Source organism: Rhinoraja longicauda, chromosome 9 (genome assembly GCF_053455715.1).
Source record: "Rhinoraja longicauda isolate Sanriku21f chromosome 9, sRhiLon1.1, whole genome shotgun sequence".
NCBI lineage: Eukaryota > Metazoa > Chordata > Chondrichthyes > Rajiformes > Arhynchobatidae > Rhinoraja > Rhinoraja longicauda.
The window spans coordinates 69,885,739-69,898,653 of NC_135961.1; the positions used below are offsets into that span (position 1 = coordinate 69,885,739).

Here is a 12,915-nt window from a genome sequence, read left to right on the forward strand (position 1 = left end):
ACATTATTTATTGATCGGCAAAAAACACTACAGTTGAACCAGTTTCAGTTTAAGTGGGAAAAAGCAATTTATGTTTCATTCCCCCAAAAGCAAGTTAAAAAAAATATTTCCTTTGGGATTGACAAAAGTGTTCTACATGAATTAACCTGAATTAGTTAGCAGTGTGAACAATGAAACCTAAATGACCAAAACCACAGTTTAATTCCTGTCTAAATATATGCCAGTGGCAGAATCCATGAAATAAATTAGAATTGATTTGTAATGGCTCAGGTATCTTATCAGGTGAAGAAAGACATAACTATGTGGCATCACAAGCTAACAAGGTCAATATGCAACAACAAAATCAATCTGCATTGATTGCAATTGTTTAATTTTGCAATGTCACAGTTACTCCCACATGTCGTTTGCTTGAGGGAAGGCGAAAACTCCAACATTTTCAAATGCATTTTTCACCCTCAGGTTATTGATAATCTCAAGTGTTGGTTAAATTAAAGTAACTATAATGAATGTTGTCGATATGAACATATAAAAGTACAATTATTCACATTTATTTTTTAGGATTTTCAGATATATTTTTTAATGGTTTTAAAATAGAGGACTTAAATTTTCTAATAAAATCAGATGCAATGTTTGGGTTGATGAACACCCTGAAGGTCTGGAGTGTTTATGAATAATGAGCTTGTACAAAAGACCCAGGTGATGGTAAAGTGATCCCTTACCTTCGATTGCAAGCATGGCTCGTAGTTCTCTATTGAGCAGCTCAAAGCGTCGTTCCAGATCATGCTCTTTTTCCCTAGGCAAGACAAAAAAGTTCATCAATAGGACAATTAACAAATCATTACGGACTTTAAGCAATCTTTAAGATATATTGATTACCAAGACTGACCATTGTCTTGTCTCAAACCTTTAATCTACTCCAAATGACTGATACACAAACCTTCATTAATAGTGTTCTAATTATGGTGAATTTAAACATAGTATGTGAAATGATGTACAATATGAAATCATTTGTATTGGTATAGATTCTGTTCAATGACTTGGAAAGAGGGCATGATGACATTTACCATTTTTCTTGATGATATAATATCCCTTGATTCCATTAGCCCTAAGAGCTAAATCTAACTCTCTCTTGAAAACGTCCACTGAATTGGCCCCCACTGCCTTCTGTGGCAATTCCATAGAATCACAACTCTCTGGGTGAAAAAGTTTTTCTTCATCTCAGTCCTAAATGGCTGACCCCTTATTCTTAAATCTCCAGCATCCCTGGAGTAGGTTTCGGGTCCGGGCCCGTCTATAACTTCACCCGTTAGGTCAGAGGCAGCAGCTTTGGATGACTTCAAGATCACAAATATAGAACATGGAGGCCTGTGAGGAGTGGGAACAAATTGTTGGGTTGAGGCAGATGGACGGAGCTAAGAACATCTGGTCTGCTGCTCCCTCCTGCCCATCCGACTGAGGGAGGAAACTGGCAGTCATAGTAATACACGTGGTTGGGCCATGGACATGTGGCCCAAGGGTCAATTCAAATGAACCTCGGACAGCTGCCAGGAAAGGACGGAGGCACTAGCCAGAGGTTGTACCATTGATTATGAAGAATGACTCTGATCTTCCCATTACTCCGCTGGAGAAACCTATGCTCGTCTACAAATGGAGCTCAAATAACAGTGTGATAATTTAGAGATAACAGACAAGTCCAGAAGGACAGAAGTTCAAGCAGTATGTAGAGGCCCCCACACATGAGAAGGCGATACTGGATCTAGTATTGGGAAATTGGGAAGGGCAAGTTAATGAAGTGTGTGTGGGGGAGCCCTTTGGGGCTAGTGACCACAGTTCGATTAGGTTTAAGATAATTATGGATAGGGCCCAAAAGGTAAAATGCCTGACAGGGGTAAGGCCAGCTTTGAGGGTATGAGAGAAGGTCTCACTCAAGTTGACTGGAGCAGGTTATTTGAGGGGAAAGGAACATCGGCCAAATGGGATATTTATAAAAGTGTGCTGACGAAAGCTCAGGATATGTACGTCCCCGTTAGAGTGAAGGGCAAAGCAAGCAAACGCAAGGAAGCTTGGCTGACGAGGGAAATTGAGGCATTGGTCAAAAACAAGAAGGATGCATGGGACAGGTATAGGCTGGTGTCAAGCGCATCCCTGGAGGAGTTTCGAGAACTAAGGAGTAAACTGAAAAAGGAGATCAGAAGGGCAAAAACAGGCCAGGAGAGCCCTGGTGGGTAACAGTAAGGACAATCCCAAAAGGTTTTATAAATACATAAGGGGGATAAAGGCAACTAGAGAGAGAGTGGGACTCTCAGGAATCAAAGCGGTCACCTCTGTGTGGGGGGAGATGGGCAAGGTCCTCAATGAGTATTTCTCCTCTGTATTAACCGAGGAGAAAGACAGTAGGATGGAGGAACTTGGGTCAGTCAATGGAAGTGTCTTGAGAGCAGCCAGTGTTACTGTGGAAGAAGTACTAAAGGTACTATCGTGTATGAAGATAGACAAATCTCCAGGGCCTGATCAGATATATCCGAGGACATTGTGGGAAACCAGAGAGGAAATTGCAGGAGCTCTGGTTGAAGTTTACGAGCCGTCCTTAAATACAGGAGAGGCACCTGAAGACTGGAGGGTGGCAAATATTGTGCCTCTTTTCAAAAAGGGCTGCAGGGAAAAATGCTGGGAACTATAGGCCAGTGAGCTTAACATCTGTAGTTGGAAAGTTACTAGAGAGTATTCTGAAGGATCGGTTACACAGGCATGGATGGGCAAGGGCTGATTAGGGATAGTCAGCATGGTTTTGTATGTGGGAGGTCGCGTCTAACAAATCTGATTGAAGACATGACCAAAAAGGTCGATAAGGGCTGTGTACATGGACTTCAGTAAGGCATTTAACAACGTTCTGCATGGTAGGCTGCTCTGGAAGATTAGATCGCATGGGATCCAAGGAGAGATAGCTGAATGGATAGCAAATTGGCTCCATGGAAGAAAGCAGAGGGTGATGGTGGGAGGTTGCTTTTCGGACTGGAGGCCTGTGACTAGTGGTGTGCCTCAGGGTTCAATGCTGGGCCCGTTACTGTTTGTCATCTACATCAATGATTTGGATGAGAACATACAGGGCAAGATTAGCAAGTTTGCTGATGATGCAAAAGTGGGTGGTTTTGCAGATAGTGAAGATGGTTGTGAACGATTGCAGCAGGAACTGGATCCATTGGCCAGGTGGGCAGAGGAATGGTTGATGGAATTTAATACAGAGAAGTACATTTTGGGATGTCTAACAAGGGCAGGACCTACAAAGTGAATGGTAGGCCTCTAGGTAGTGTTGTAGAGCAGAGGGATCTAGGAGTACAGGTGCATGATTCCTTGAAGGTCAAGTTGCAGGTAGATAAGGTGGTCAAAAAGTTTTGTGGCACTTTGGCCTTCATCAGTCAGAGTATTGAAAATAGAAGTTGGGAGGTCATGTTGCAGTTGTGTAAGACGTTGGTGAGACTGCATTTAGAATATTGTGTTCAGTTCTGGGCACCATGTTATAGGAAAGATATTGTCAAGCTGGAAAGGGTTCAGAGAAGATGTACGAGGATGTTGCCCGGACTAGAGGGTGTGAGCTATAGGGAGGGGTTGAGTAAGCTGGGACTCTTCCTTGGAACGCAGGAGCATAAGGGGTGATGTTATAGAGGAGTATAAAATCATGAGAGGAATAGATTGGGTAGATGCACAGAGTCTCTTGCCCAGAGTAGGGGAATCGAGGACCAGAGGACAAAGGTCAAGGTGAAGAGGAAAAGATTTACATAGAAACATAGAAAATAGGTGCAGGAGGCAGTGAAGAAACCTCTTTACTCCTATACTGAAATCCTCTCGTTATGAAGGCCAACATGCCATTAGCTTTCTTCACTGCCTGCTGTACCTGCACGCCAACTTTCAGTGACTGGTGTACAAGGACACCCAGGTCTCGCTGCACTTCCCCCTTACTTAACCTGACACCATTGAAGAAGGGTCTCGACCCGAAATGTCACCCATTCCTTCTCTCCCGAGATGCTGCCTGACCTGCTGAGTTACTCCAGCATTTTGTGAAAAAATACCTTCGATTTGTACCAGCATCTGCAGTTATTTTCTTATACCATTGAGATTATAATCTGCCTCCTTGTTTTTGCCACCAAAGTGGATAACCTCACATTTATCTACATTATACTGCATCTGCCATGCATCTGCCCATTCACTCAACCTGTCCAGGTCACCCTGCAACCTCCTAACATCCTCTTCGCAGTTCACACTGCCACCCAGCTTTGTGTTATCCGCAAACTTGCTAGTGTTACTTCTAATTCCTTCATCCAAACCATTAATATATATGTAAACAGTTGCGGCTCCAACACCGAGCCTTACGGCACTCCACTCGCCACTGCCTGCCATTCTGAAAAGGACCCGTTTACTCCTACTCTTTGCTTCCTGTCTGCCAACCAATTCTCTATCCATGTCAACACCCTACCCCCAATACCATGTGCTCTAACTTTGCTCACCAATCTCCCGTGTGGGACCTTATCAAAAGCTTTCTGAAAGTCTAGATACACTACATCCACTGGCTCCCCTTCATCCATTTTACTTGTCACACCCTCAAAAAATTCCAGAAGATTAGTCAAGCATGATTTCCCTTTCATAAATCCATGCTGACTTGGACTTATCCTTTTACTGCTATCCAAATGCACCGTTATTACCTCTTTAATAATTGACTCCAGCATCTTCCCCACCACTGATGTCAGGCTAACTGGTCTGTAATTCCCCGTTTTCTCTCTCGCTCCTTTCTTGAAAAGTGGGATAACATTAGCTACCTTCCAATCCACAGGAACTGAATCTATTGAACATTAGAAAATGATCACCAATGCGTCCACTATTTCTAGAGCCACCTCCCTGAGGGCCCTGGGATGCAGACCATCAGGCCCAGGGGATTTATCAACCTTCAGTCCCATCAGTCTACCCAATACTATTTCTCGCCTAAAGCAAATTTCTTTCAGTTCCTCTATCCCCCTAGATCCTCTGTCCTCTAGTACATCTGGGAGATTGTTTGTGTCTTCCTTAGTGAAGACAGATCCGAAGTACCTGTTCAACTCTTCTGACATTTCCTTGTTACCCATAATAATTTCACCCGTGTCTGCCTTCAAGGGACCCACATTTGTCTTTGCTAATCTTTTTCTCTTAACATATCTAAAGAAGCTTTTACTGTCCTTCTTTATATTCTTGGCCAGCTTCCCCTCGTACTTCATCTTTTCAGCCCGTATTGCCCGTTTTGTTACCTTCTGTTGTCCTTTGAAAGTTTCCCAATCCTCTGGCTTCCCGCTACTCTTTGCTTTGTTATACATCTTTTCTTTTAGTTTTATTCCATCCCTAACTTCCCTTGTCAGCCACGGTTGCCTCCTACTCCCCTTAGAATCTTTCTTCCTCTTTGGAATGAAATGATCCTGCGTCTTCCGGATTATGCCCAGAAATTCCTGCCATTGCTGTTCCACCGTCATTCCTGCTAGGATCCCTTTCCAGTCGACCCTGGCCAGCTCCTCTCATCCCTTCATAGTCTCCTTTGTTCAACTGCAACACTGACACTTCCGATTTAACCTTCTCCCTCTCAAATTTAATAGGAATCCAAGGGGTAACGTTTTCACACAAAGGGTGGTGGGTGTATGGAACAAGCTGCCAGAGGAGGTAGTTGAGGCTGGGACTATCCCAATGTTTAAGAAACAGTTAGACAGGGACATGGATAGTATAAGAAAATAACTGCAGATGCTGGTACAAATCGATTTATTCACAAAATGCTGGAGTAACTCAGCAGGTCAGGCAGCATCTCGGGAGAGAAGGAATGGGTGACGTTTCGGGTCGAGACCCTTCTTCAGACTGATAGGACAGGTTTGGAGGGATATGGACCAAGCGCAGGCAAGTGGGGCTAGTGTAGGTGGGACATGTTGGCACGTGTGGGCAAGGTGGGCCGAAGGGTCTGTTTCCACACTGTTTCACTAATTAATAGTGAGATAAGCTGGCTGTCAGATTGGCAGAGACATTGATGCACTGCTTTTAGATCTAAAACCTTCAGGGACACTGGTGGAAACAGCAGCTCCTGGGTGGGAAGGGAGGCCTCTCTGATCTGCTGACTGCAACTGGATAGAGAAACTGCAACAAGGGGTTGGGGTCCCACCAATGGGACCTTGCTGGAGACCCTTTGGGGGAGATATAAGATACATCAGTTAGCAAAGTTAAGCCTGAGGGCGGCACTGTGGTACAGTGGCTGCCTTGCAGTGCCAGAAACTGGGGTTCGATCCTGACTATGAGTCCTGTTTGTACAGAGTTTGCACATTCTCTGTGACCGCATGGGTTTTCTCCGGGTGCTCCGGTTTCCTACCACATTCCAAAGATGTGCAGGTTTGTAGGTTAATTGGCTTCTGTAAAATAATCCCTAGTGTGTAAGGTAGAACTAATGTACAATACAATACAATATATCTTTATTGTCATTGTACAGGGGTACAACGAGATTGGGAATGCGACTTCCATACGATGCAATAAATTAATTAGCTAATCAGTATAAATTTATACAACCCAGTGAGACAAAATTACAATGTATGGGTGATGATTGGTTGGCGTAGACGAAGAGCATTGGGCCCAAGAGCCTGTTTCTACGCTGTATCCCTAAACTAAACTGAAGCAGGGAGAAACTTAAACGTGTTGTAGGCTAGTGAGCAAAAAGGAGGGAAAGAAATGGCAGAAGCAGGCAGACCCAATGGTCTCGACCGTGCTGTTGAAGTTGTCCGAGACGTCATATTTCTTGTTGATGGGTCTGGATGCTGCAAAGGCACGGGGTGGTAGATCACCATTTACAGTAAAGAGTCAGAAGCCTCCACTCTCCACCAGCTGTCTGCACATGCTGCTCTTTGCACACTGGGCCTACTTGTTCCTGGTCCTGCCCCTCCATTCCTCACCATTTATATGCCTTTCCTCTGGAAGTCCTTTCTCTCACATGATCTTCCTCAGTAATATTCTATACTTTTGACCATAACCCCCTATCTCCTGCTCTGCGATTCATATTTTCATCCACATACTGAAAGATATTTTGGAATATTAACTCAGTACACGAGAAGAAATGTGAGTGGTTTATATTTCCTCCATGTATTTTCATAAGGATACAAATCCATAGCCAGACACCAACCACTTTTTACTATCAACCATTCCTCGCTCTTTCTAAACTGTGGAACTGAATATTAGTGGAAAGTTTAAAGTACTTATAAACTGAATTAACATAAAAAAATAGGTGCAGGAGTAGGCCATTCGGCCCTTTGAGCCAGCACCGCCATTCAATATGATCATAGCTGATCATCTAAAATCAGTACCCCATTCCTGCTTTCTCCCCATACCCCTTGATTCCGTTAGCCCTAAGAGTTATATCTAACTCTCTCTTGTAAGTAACAAGAATAAATATTGCAAATGTTCTAAGCACTATATAATTGAATTATGTTCAAACGTTATAATTGACTTTCAGAATTGTGAAATAATTGTTATCACAGAATCATTAGGTGGCAGAGATCAGCCTTGGTTGAATGGCAGAGTAGACTTGATGGGCCAAAAGGCCTAAATCTACTGCTATAACTTGTGAACTTGTCATACCGAAACAGGCCCTTCAGCCATCTCATCCATGCCAGCCAAGTTGCTCCATCTAAACTAAGTATTTGTCTTTGTTTGGCCCATAGCTCGCTAAATATCTTTCCTATTCGTGTACCTAACCAAAATATTCAAGTGTTGTTATTGGACCTGCCTCGACCTTCCTCCATTTAGGACCACCCTCATCCTTCGTCCTCGTCACCCTCGACCTTCCTCCATTTAGGACCACCCTCATCCTTCGTCCTCGTCACCCTCGACCTTCCTCCATTTAGGACCACCCTCATCCTTCGTCCTCGTCACCCTCGACCTTCCTCCATTTGGGGCCTGCCTCGTCCACCCTCAGTGTGAACACACGCAGATTCCTCTTAAATCTTTCTCCTTTCACCTTAAACATATGTCCTCTAGTCCTTGATTCCTCTACTCTAAAAAAGACTCACCCTATCTATTCCCTTCAAGATTTTACAAGATCACCCCTCAGCCTCCAGGGCTCCAAGGAATAAGATCCTAGCCTACCCAACCTCTCCCGATAGCACAGCCCCTCAGGTTCCGGCACCATCCTGGTAAATATTCTCTGCATTCTTTCCATCTTAACACAAACTTCCTGCAGCAGGGTGACTAAAACCAAACACAGTGCTCCAAATACACACAAAGGCAAACTATTACATCACTATGCACACTGACAACATACTTTTCATTTGTTCATTTTTCTCTCCACTTACAAAAGTGAAAGTTGGTTTTGACGTCTTATCAGGGCATTCTTCTTGTTAACCAAGACAAACCACTCTTGCATCATCGCCTCCTCCTTCTCTTTATTGTTTCCTGAAAAACAGAAATGAAGAGTTCTAGAAGAGGTTTCAAAGCGTTGGTCAACAGCTGCTGGCAGGTAATAAATAACAAGGAACAGCAGAAAGGTTAACTTCATCATCTACTACACAGTAAACGTCGCTTACCACAACATTTTAAAACTTGAAACATGCACCATGGTTTGATTTCTGCTACATTTGACATTGTTTCACTTATTGTTGTTGCTTTACATTCATTTGCCAAATACATTTCCTGCGTTTCTTTATATAGCTAGGAAGGATATTCAAGAAGGATATTTCAATAGTATCTCTCTCTCTCTCTCTGTTTAGCTACCATTTTATATACTCCACTCCAGCTCACTACTGAAGCCACTGTTTGACCTTTATTTCTTTTTAGGAATACAAAGCCCATCAGTTTCCAGCCGCTTTTACTTGTGCTCCACCTTGCACCTTCAGTGATGTCCTTCCCCTCACATCCGCGCGGCACTTGGAGTCAATGCTCATCTCCTCAACTGGATCCTTGACTTCCTGACCAATGGATCCCAATCACAATCAGTGAGGATAGGGGACAAATCATCCTCCACGATAATCCTCAACACTCGTGCTCCACAAGGATGTATTCTCAGCTCCCTTCTTTACTCCTTGTACACCCACCACTGTGCAGCCATTAACAAATCTAATTCCATTTACAAATTTGCAGACGACATCCCCATGTGGGCCGGATGAGACGGAGCACAGGAAGGAGATTGAGAACCCCGTGTCCTGGTGTCGAGACAACAACCTTTCTCTCAATGTCAGCAAGACAAAGGAGATAGTGATGGGCTTCAGGAAGTGAGGTGGTGCACATACCCCGGTTTGCACTGACGATGCTGAAGTACAGATGGTTGAAAACATCAAATTCATAGGAGTCAATATCACCACCAACTTCTCCTGCACCACCCAGATTGAAGCAACGACCAAGAAAACTCACCAACGCCTCTACTTCCTTAGATGGCTTAGCAGGTTCAGCATGTCCCCTACAACTCTCACCAACTTCTACACATGCACCATAGAAAGCATTTTATCAGGATGCATCACAGCTTGGTTTGGGAACAGCTCCATCCAAGACCACAAGAAATTACAGTGAATTGCAGACCATCACACAAACCAACCTCCCTTCCATTGACTCCATCTACACCTCACGCTGTCTCAGCAAGGCCAGCAGCATAATCAAGGACCAGTCTCACCCCGGCCACTCCCTCTTCTCCCCTCTCCCATCAGGCAAAAGGTATAGAAGTGTGAAAACGCACACCTCCAGATTCACGGACAGTTTCTTCCCAGCTGTTATCAGGCAACTGAATCATCCTACCACAACCAGAGAGCAGTGCTGAACTACTATTTATGTCAGTTCACAATTGAGTTTATTGTCATGTGTACTGAGGTGCAGTGAAAAGCTTTTTGTAGCGTGCTAACCAGTCAGCAGAAAGTCAATACATGATTACAATCAATCCATTTACAGTGTATAGATACATGATGAGGGAATAACATTTAGTGCAAGGTAAAGCCAGCAAAGTCTGGTCAAGGATAGTCCGAGGGTCCCAATCACAATCAGTGAGGATAGGGGACAAATCATCCTCCACGATAATCCTCAACACTCGTGCTCCACAAGGATGTAGACAGTTCAGCACTGCTCTCTCACAGCACACCTCATTGATGACCCTCGGACTATCCTTGGTGATAGACACAGAGTGCTGGAGTAACTCAGTGGGTCAGGCAGCATCTGTGGAGAACATGGATAGGTGACGTTTCACAGAGTGCTGGAGTAACTCAGCGGGTCAGGCAGCATCTGTGGAGAACATGGATAGGTGACGTTTCTCAGAGTGCTGGAGTAACTCAGTGGGTCAGGCAGCATCTGTGGAGAACATGGATAGGTGATGTTTCACAGAGTGCTGGAGTAACTCAGCGGGTCAGGCAGCATCTGTGGAGAACATGGATAGGTGACGTTTCACAGAGTGCTGGAGTAACTCAGCGGGTCAGGCAGCATCTGTGGAGAACATGGATAGGTGACGTTTCACAGAGTGCTGGAGTAACTCAGCGGGTCAGGCAGCATCTCAGAAGAGAATGGGTGACGTTTCAGGTCGAGACCATTCTTCAGACTGATGTCATGGGAGGGAGCGGGACAAAGATAGGATGCAGTAGGAGACAGGTAGACAGTGGGGGAACTGGGAAGGGGGAGGGGAAAGAGAGGGACAGAGGAACTATCTGAAGTTGGAGAAGTCAATGTTCATACCGCTGGGGTGTAAGCTGCCCAAGCGAAATATGAGATGCTGTTCCTCCAATTTGCACTGGGCCTCACTCTGACAATGGAGGAGGCCCATGACAGAAAGGGCAGACTGGGAGTGGGAGGGGGAGTTGAAGTGCTCAGCCACCGGGAGATCAGGTTGGTTAAGGCGAACTGAGCGGAGGTGTTCCTGAGATGCTGCCTGACTGCTGAGTTACTCCAGCATTTTGTGTCTACCTTCAATTTGAACCAGCAGCTGCAGTTATTTTCCTACACATCTCGGACTATCCTCGATCGGATTTTACTGGCTTTACCTTGAACTAAACGTTATTCCCTTATCATGTATTTGTACACTGTGAATGGCTCCATTGGAATCATGTACTGTCTTTCCACTGACTGGATAGCACGCAACAAAAGCTTTTCATTGTACCTCGGTACACTCGACAATAAACTAAACTAAACTAGGATCTGGGCTCTTAGTTGGGGTAGAATATCATTGGTGCTCACATGGTGAAACTTTGCATGGAGCTATGAAAGCAAATGCTGACATTTGTTTGGCTACATAGATGGAAACGTTACAATGCCTAAACCAGTCTCAGCTCATGTCCACATTGAGACGGCTCATTCAGGATCAAACTCTACCAACCAGGTGGCACTGATGGCTAACTGCTGTTGTGCTAGAAGCTGTGATAGACGAGCCAAAACCTTGCTTTCAGTGAATATTTCCTTTTTGATATAGTTCTGACAAAGGGTCACAGACCTGAATTCTTGACAAAGATGCTGCCTAACTTTTTGAGTTTCTCCAGCATATTCTGTTTTGTTTTAAATTTCCAGCATCTGCAGTTTCTTTGATTTTCATTTAATCAACTTGCAGCTTATATTGACAGTGTGTTAATCACCTCGGGTGCTGCTTGTGTAAATGCTCTCTTAATGACCGCCGCAAGTTCTGCCTTCCTTCCACGTCCTAAAGATTTATTATTAGTAGGTTCATTGGCTTTTGTCAATTACCCTAGTACCAATGAATGGCCAAGAAAATCAGGTGGGATGCATATGCAGGTGAGGGAAAGTTACAGAAGTACAGGAGATAAGGGGATATGAATCACCGTGACAGCCAGCATGGACTTGATGGCCAGAAGTGTGTTCTTGTGCGCACAACATAAAAAATCGCTGGGAATACTCAGCTGGGAAATCAGCAGCGATGGAGATAGAAACAGAGGTCATGTTTCAGGTTGATGACCCTTCATTAGAAATGGAAAAAGTGTGAAGACAGGTGTATTTTAAGCTGCAGAGTAGTGCTGGGCAACCGGAAGAACAAAGGGAATAGCTGTGATAGGGTGGAGACCAAGAATGTGCAGGTGACACAGTGTGGCAGGGCTTGTTGGAGGAGAGAGGGTGTTCCAGGGTTGTTAACATAATTGATCTAATTGGATGGGTTTGAGGGCAGTGAATGAGGACAGACAATTGGCCACGGTAGAAATCTGACCGCACCTGGAGTACTGTGTGCAGTTTTGGTCTCCAAATTTGAGGAAAGATATTCTTGCTATTGAGGGCGTGCAGCGTAGGTTCACTAGGTTAATTCCCGGAATGGCGGGACTGTCATATGTTGAAAGACTGGAGCGACTAGGCTTGTATACACTGGAATTTAGAAGGATGAGAGGGGATCTTATTGAAACATATAAGATTATTAAGGGGTTGGACACGTTAGGGGCAGGAAACATGTTCCCAATGTTGGGGGAGTCTAGAACCAGGGGCCACAGTTTAAGAATAAGGGGTAGGCCATTTAGAATGGAGATGAGGAAAAACTTTTTCAGTCAGAGAGTTGTAAATCTGTGGAATTCTCTGCCTCAGAAGGCAGTGGAGGCCAATTCTCTGAATGCATTCAAGAGAGAGTTAGATAGAGCTCTTAAAGATAGCGGAGTCAGGGGGTATGGGGAGAAGGCAGGAACGGGGTACTGATTGAGAATGATCAACCATGATCACATTGAATGGTGGTGCTGGCTCGAAGGGCCGAATGGCCTCCTCCTGCACCTATTGTCTATTGTCTATAAAAGGGAATCAGTGAAGAGAGACAAATGAGTTCATGTTACAGGTTGATGACTCTTTATCTCCACCCGTTTACATCTCCAGTCACAGGAGCTACAATTAACAAGCCAATGAGGAAGAGAATGCTGAAGACTAACAACTCACTGAAGGAAACATAGTTCATCACCTCTGTCTTGAATGGGCAAGCTCTCA

At 44.4% G+C, this 12,915-nt stretch overlaps 1 protein-coding gene across 1 annotated transcript in view; it reads right to left on the reverse strand.

Annotated features, from left to right (window-relative positions):
• The window catches only part of ehbp1 (EH domain binding protein 1), a 384,927-nt gene that overhangs the window by 26,871 nt on the left and 345,141 nt on the right, over positions 1-12,915 (reverse strand). Inside the window, exons 23-24 of the mRNA XM_078405706.1 lie at positions 8,337-8,436; positions 720-793 (exon numbers count right to left, since the gene is read on the reverse strand). Coding sequence (XP_078261832.1) covers positions 720-793; positions 8,337-8,436 — 174 coding nt within the window. The remainder of the gene's footprint in view (positions 1-719; positions 794-8,336; positions 8,437-12,915) is intronic.